At 47.4% G+C, this 7,155-nt stretch overlaps 2 protein-coding genes across 2 annotated transcripts; both read right to left on the bottom strand.

The window, feature by feature from the left end:
* Positions 1 to 496: 496 nt before the first annotated feature.
* On the bottom strand, positions 497 to 1,639 carry Pmar_PMAR009540 (hypothetical protein; the record flags this gene model as incomplete). The annotated part of the gene is made up of 1 exon (XM_002785264.1): positions 497 to 1,639. Exon 1 carries the CDS (start codon positions 1,610 to 1,612, stop codon positions 497 to 499), a length of 1,116 nt encoding a protein of 371 aa, XP_002785310.1. The 5' UTR covers positions 1,613 to 1,639.
* A 1,616-nt stretch (positions 1,640 to 3,255) lies between these two features.
* Positions 3,256 to 7,143, bottom strand: Pmar_PMAR009539 (atlastin, putative; the record flags this gene model as incomplete). Its single annotated transcript, XM_002785263.1, has 20 exons — positions 3,256 to 3,320; positions 3,522 to 3,600; positions 3,642 to 3,746; positions 3,844 to 3,922; positions 3,973 to 4,062; positions 4,107 to 4,237; positions 4,291 to 4,335; positions 4,380 to 4,488; positions 5,009 to 5,130; positions 5,182 to 5,299; positions 5,351 to 5,501; positions 5,775 to 5,866; positions 6,040 to 6,137; positions 6,193 to 6,306; positions 6,355 to 6,445; positions 6,497 to 6,567; positions 6,623 to 6,702; positions 6,748 to 6,794; positions 6,839 to 6,972; positions 7,054 to 7,143. 20 exons carry the CDS (start codon positions 7,141 to 7,143, stop codon positions 3,256 to 3,258), a joined length of 1,911 nt encoding a protein of 636 aa, XP_002785309.1.
* Between the last annotated feature and the right edge of the window lie 12 nt (positions 7,144 to 7,155).

The following is a 7,155-nucleotide window of genomic DNA, read 5'->3' as shown; positions in this document are numbered from 1 at the left end:
AAGGCACCGAATGCTGCTCTTTAAGTGGGGTCCATGGACTGCCGCAGCAGAGCATACGAAGCGAGATAAACTTAGTATAGTAGGAAGTAGAATAGTAGACAGAAGTATCGTTACTACCACAACAATAGCAAAAAGAAAGGGAGAACAACAACAACAACGACAAGAAACAATCGAACATCAGAATTTACTGTAACAACTTCACTGGGTCTACCATCAATTTCGCGAACCTCTCGTGCGAGCCAAGAGTCTTGAGCAGCAGTCTACCTCAAGTTAACGGTCGAGAATTGGGCTCAAAATGGGCTCACCGTAGTCAGTAGATCGTCTCATCAATGCAACTCGAAGAGCGTAAAAAGCTCAAGACTTCAATACTACTGCTACTACTATCAGCAGACCCACAATGAGGTTATACAGAATTACCACAATCGCCGTTCAAGAAACTTCGCAAGCGAATAAGTTGAAGAGCCGAGCGGCAGTATTGGTACTTGACGAACGCACACTACATACCATCAAAAGTCTCCACTTTGATGGACGCCTCCGGCTCAACAATCTGCTCACTACCCAAAGCACGAGCCAACAATGCATCAGTAGAATTACGGAAAACTACAAACCCAGTCTTGGGAGGTACTCCGCGACGAGCAGTGCATCTCGCCTTGAGAGGCAGCATCAGAACATGCTCGACAGCACCATCATGACCAAGAATCGTGTCGAAGTAAGCCTTCAGCTTGAGACTGCAACGAGCCCCTAACTTATGGCAGCGCTTAACCATCAACACACGAGCTTGGCATTCGGCCTCATCTTGGGGAAGTAACATTTTAACATCACCCAAAGCCATCACACCACAAATACTCGGAGTTCCATCAGCCAACTCTGAGATCTCGTCAATCTGCATCAAGTCTTTAGATCCAGGAATAGAAACTAGATCGTTGGAACCAGGCAACATAGGGTTAGAGAAACTCGTGACAGTAATACGAGAACCCAAGCGACCAGGCATACACAGACATTCAGCCTCTTCCTCACTTCGCATGATAGCAACACAGATCGCACAGCGAATATCGTTCAACCCTGTCGAGGCAGGACTGATAACAAGAAGAATACGGCTAGCATTGCTGAGCTGATCGATGATCCAATTAGCAGAGGGTGGTGTTGATATAAGCCTCGCATGAATAGCAAGCATCAACCGTCTCTGCTCCGGGGAATCCAACAGGGCACGAACCGCATCTGTGAGAGATTCTTCGTCAGCGAAGAAGGACAGTTCAGGCGAGAAGTCACCCACGGGCAGAGAGAGCGACGGCGACTTAGCAACACTCTCATCAACAGTGCTGATACTGCTGATACTGTCCTCCAGGTCTTGCAAGGAACTCTTGAGGTATTCAGAGGCCGCCAAGAGTTCACTATTTTTCGGGGTCTCGCAATGACAGGAGTCGTCGTCGAATGAAGGGATACCGGAACTTGTAGTAGTAGCAGTAACACCGTCGTTATTGGGAGTCTTAGAAAACACCAACATAGGGGGAGTGGAGCCTGAATTGAGAGACCCTTTAACATCAGAAGATATAGCCGAAACGGCAGCAGAGTCTAGTGCTCCAATAGTAGGAGAATTAGAGAGGAATTCCATTACGGATGAAGAGAAAGAATAACAACTACACTAACTGACTTGAACATTATCATAACATACCTCTACATGGCTCTATCCTACGTCGCGCTAGTAACACAGTCTATAATGCTAGCAACGGTGGAAGCACGCAATAAAGCCTTGCATTCTCGGACATTGGGCATTGTCGGACACCCCAGAAATAGCACGATCAACCTCTATGAATTCCTACGTATCTTCACTTCTACCCAACTGCCACCCTACACACGTGTAATCGTTCGATAAAGCCACTTCCCTATGCCCAGGAGCACACGAGCCTGATACAACTACGCGCTAAGGGTGAAGGAGACAGCAATGTGCACGCGTGCACAAGCGAGCTAGTAGCTCGGAGCTACTATTCGACTCTCTGAGTTCTCTCATTCTGTAAACAACACCCTTCGCTTCTCAAGATGGACAATTCGCACAATTCAGCCACAGCTCTACGACACCACCCTCCTCCCAATAACACAAACTCTGTCCCCTTTCGATAAACAACCCAGGTGACATGCAGTGCTCGAGGCACTCACACTGAAGACTCCCGCAGTTATATTACTAAGCTCCGCAACATCTCCCACACCTATCGTCAAACGCTCCTTATCACTGCTGGCAAGGTCCTCGACACCCATCATCGCAGTCACACCCACAAGGCATTGAAGAACACACTTTGAGTCGCGCTGCATTCACTCTTGTCTAACAGCACTTCCAACGATCTCAGTGTAGAGACCTAGAAGGCCTACCAATGGATCTACCTAGAGGAGCCCTCCCTAATGATGGACGAGAAGCCGCCACAAGTCAACACAGCTGGTAGGCTTGCCCTCCGATGTATGTCATGGCTAGCAGACCAGAGTTGAGACTGGTCACCATGGGACAAATGCACGACACTGGTCCAGATGGAGGGAGAGCTTGGCCGGAATCGGCAATGGACAACCTCGGTTACATCAAGGAAATCCAAGAAGATCCGCTTACCAGGGGTCGAACTCGAGACCAATGACCGCGGACAAGTCCCTGAACGATCATCACGAGTGGAGCAATGACCAGACCCACACTGAGGGTGTGACACTGTCAACACTACTACGAACTCCTACTCACCGGTCTTCCTCCCAACTGATCAAGCAATGACCACACCCCCTAATGGTACGGCATGGCGAGCACCCCTAATACCAGGGTTGTTCGCTCGAGTCGTTCCTCACTAATGACTGGACGGTGAAGGCCTCAGCCCACCAAACGACATATTCCTTACAACACAGCGTGAGACTAACAAACTGATACCAGCACATGCATCAATACTAGGCATTATCAGCCATATGTGGTAAACCAATCAAGTCAGGTCCCACCGAGGGTTCAGCGATCAGTCTTGATAGATTCTTAGTCATGCCTCGTTGAGTCAACGGGTGAGACCTTTTACAAGTACATCATCACATCGCTACTTCACCGATCATTGTGCCCACTTAACTCCACACTGACACCTTGCAAACGAAAATCAGATACTAGAAAAGTTTCATCAATGAGCCTTCGGGCCCTAGTTCCTTTCTGAATAACCTGAACAAGACCACTCTACACATAGAGAACGATACACTCATAGACACCAATTCCAAGAGTAAAGTGCCCAAGTGCCTACATGCTCTGGCTCACTCCGAGCGCTTGTGACGTCTTCGGGCCTTCTCAGCATCACTTGGTTTCACGTCGGTCATTTCTGACATGAATACCGGTGAGCTCAGGGATCACTACCTACTATCTTATTCATGAGAATATGTATAAATATATTCCTTGTTGTTCACCTTCTGCTTAAAACTCTCAAGAGCTAGCAGGAACTTTACGCAACAACAACAACAACAACAACTATCACGACCACTACTACTATCACGGTAATCACTGTCATTCCGACAACTACTACCAATTCCCGAGTCCTCTTTATGAAGTGTTGGAAGATCTGCTGTATGGTGCAACGCTGATGGTTGTATAACGTCTATCACCTGAGGCCGAGCATCCCAACCACAACGACCATATTCACTACTTTATGGTAGACTGGTCTGAGGCCAGCAGAGCAGTCACTGGCAAAGCTGCGAGCCACTGCCACTAGGTGCTGCTTATCGGGATTTTCTCGGACCTTCTCTGCGTACTACATGGAGAACCACGAGGGGTGAACAACTCCGAATTTGAAAGAAGTGTGGTATAAAATATCACTCTAATCACTACACTAAATAGCTCTCTACTACCCCCAGGCCAAGATTGATCGATGCCTTGACCATTTCCAACAGCGCCGAAGCAGCCGCAACCTGGCCACGGTCTCGGTACCTGAGGAAAGGAACCTTCTCATCGTATTAAGCTGTACCATAGCCTCTTACAATAGGAAGACATTCACTCCGATGACGACGATAATCGTGAAGTAGATCGAGAAAAGAACATTGGAGAATCTCACGCACGTATCAGAGTACCTATCAACACACCACATACGGCCAACCCGAGAAACACGGCTCACCAATCACAGGCAAAGTCAGAGAACTTGTCCATCAGATAGAGTACAATAACCAATACCGTCACACCAGCGAATGCTGCAAGGGACTTCTCCATACGATGCTGATTCTCCTCCTTATAATAGTCGAGAAGACCCTGAATGAAATCCGACAATGGACGTTATCAAGCAAACAGATGAGCCTTTGTACGTCGATTTCCTTAACGAGTTCATCTTTCGTCTTCTCCCTCTCCTCCTACCATCAATTCATCATCAAAGCTCATACCACACCATCCCTACATCAGGTCCAAACAGTGTCTGCTTAGAAAAGCTCTGCAATGCCATGGTCCTCGCTCTCATGGCCGCACGCTCGAGCTGATCTGGTTTGATACCACTGCCAGTCTTCGGACTGAGGGAGCAATTCCTTCCAATCAACAAAATCTCCGACAAACGTTCAAATGACATCTTCCAGCCCGACTCGAGGCCAGAATTGAAGCGCTCATTCCCCCTATACATTGGGTTGTAACTACTTCGAATTCATAGACGTGTGAATTACGACCATCTGTGGCTTTGCACTGCACTTAGAGACTCGATACACGAGTCTCTCAGTACTCTCATGAAAGCCACGCTTTAATACCCTCCTCACGAACAGAGAAATGCAACAGGAAATGATGCTACTTCCCACCCTATACATATCTTAGGAAGGCAACAGCAGTGTTGAAATATATGGTCGCTTCCCTTACCTCAGACCAAGAGCTTCCTCACCAATCATACAGGTACACACACGGATTCAGGTAACAATATGCAGAGACCAGTGAGAATTCCCCCAAGTTTCCTCGGAATTTTCTTTTCATCACCAACGCATGTAGTTGACCTTGTGCATATTTCCCTATACTATGCAATAGGGTGCCTCAATTGCCTTCTGTTACCCAATAGCTGCCTCCATATCCGACTTATAGGTGTTGATAGCCTGCTCCTTACCCAAGAGGTTGCTACTCCTGGCCATAGCCTGGGTGAAGGTAGCAGCAGCCGGTACAGCATTAGCAAATGCCTAAGGCAAAATGACCGCTGCGCCACGAAATTGGGCCATTCACGACTCTACCTCAACGAAGGCCTTGACAACAGGGCCGAAGGTTTGAGGGGAGAGAGGCTTGCCGAGGATGGTTTTAGCGTGGAGATGGGGATCAGTGAAAACCGATCGAACATAGAGGTCAAGGAACCTAAACAACACGCTCATCCAGGAGGTCCCGGGTTCGAATCTCAGCACCGACCTTATGAAATCATGATCGATGTCGGCAAGTCTTCCCGACCACCCCTTCTTCTGGATCCTCAAGCCAGGATGCGGTAGACAGAAGCACGAAACACTCTCGAACATTTTGTTCAGCGCCACTGCTGTGGAGTCGTCACGAACTCTATGCTCATCTGACACAGACAAATACACAGAGATTACTCACCAATGTAGTGAATAAAAATATCGAAAATCATGCAAACAATAGAAGGATAAGACAAAGCACTTATATCCCCTTCTTGAGCCCCACCATGAACGTTAATGATCAAGAACTATATATAGAAACTATTCTGTGTATCAATATAGTATGCTGTTCTTTGTCCGACTTCAGTCCATTATACTAATGGCCATAGCCACCCCAATAACACCACGACACAAAACACAGAGAGTAATGCCGATCGACTCACCCATATGTTGATTTAGATGCTCCTTCATCTGGGCTAGGCAGTCCTTAACAGACATATCATCATCAAAGTTAGCCCAGTCTCGGACCAGGAACCTTAACAGAATTATCATACCCTCCAATAATTCATGAACAGTGTTCATGAGTTGTTCATGTGTTCATTGAACATCCGTATATTATAAACATAGTATTTTCTAGTGCTACACTATACTATGAGTATAGTGATACTTTACGCTAGGCAGGTCCTCATCCCTACGCCCTTCTACTACTCTAAGCATTGGAAAGGCTTCCCTCGCTGAGCCCCTTCATCGCCCGATACACGCAATGCAGCCGATGCCACTTCCATAAAAAAATGAAGATTTTCCACCTGACCTCCACCACATACCACGCCTCCCTCTCTTCCTCCTCTTATCAAGACTAACCTTATCCTCCTGAATTTGCTTGGATGTGTTGTAGATCTGCTTACTGGACAGCACAGCTGTGAGACCAAACACAGTAGCCGACTGCTCCTTCGTCATCTTAGAGTCCCAAGCGCCCTGAGAAAATGCCATCACTGACCTCAGTTTCAGAGCAGACAATCTCACTTGTGTGTCCATCAGCACCAATGCTACTTTCTCTCCAGAATTGAGTTGTCTCACGAAAGGTACAGACCACACCCAGATACCCTCGGTACACCTATCATACCACTCCATCGTCACATCGTGGCCGATCAGAATAGGATGCTACTTGTCCATTCCAGGTCTCCAATGGAAGCCATGGGAGTCTGTTGCCTGCTGTCCTTCTTGCAGAGAGTCACCCTAAGAGAACCAAAAATCATACCTTCAAGGCTCACTCGAGAAACTCTATGCTAACCTGAGCAACGAGCCATCCTGGCGCCTTGAATTTATCGTCCAAACTGCTGCTCCTCCTTGCATTAAGCGCAGCACTATGACCTGACCGACCCAGCATCGATACAAGCTATGCCACGACAAGCTCACCCAAAGGGTAGTCGCTGTCCTCCTTATCATCAGTGTAGCGAAGGTATCTACAATAATACAAGTTCGTGATAGCAGCAACCATAGAATTTACCGTAAGAACAAATCCAGCATAAAACTCTTCCCTGTGCGATATGCTCCCATGATAGATACCACGGATATCTTATCACAGCCAGTCGCCACCAAGTTATTGGTGAGCTCCTCCATTGCCTCATCGTTCACACGGACCTGAGCATATCCGAGATACAATCTAGCCATCAAGCATAAGCTACAAAAAAGGTCAGGAAAAACACCATGTTAGGGTCGGACCTCATTGTCAGCCATTTTGATGGTCACAAGCTGAAGAGGCCTTCCATTCACGACCTCCACTGCCTCCTTGGTGTCGCTGGTGGATGTCATCTATGCAGTACA

Source organism: Perkinsus marinus, assembly GCF_000006405.1.
Source record: "Perkinsus marinus ATCC 50983 genomic scaffold scf_1104296933122, whole genome shotgun sequence".
In the NCBI taxonomy this organism is placed as follows: domain Eukaryota; phylum Perkinsozoa; order Perkinsida; family Perkinsidae; genus Perkinsus; species Perkinsus marinus.
The sequence above is the reverse complement of the archived record's forward strand: the minus strand, read 5'-3'. Positions and strand labels throughout refer to the sequence as shown.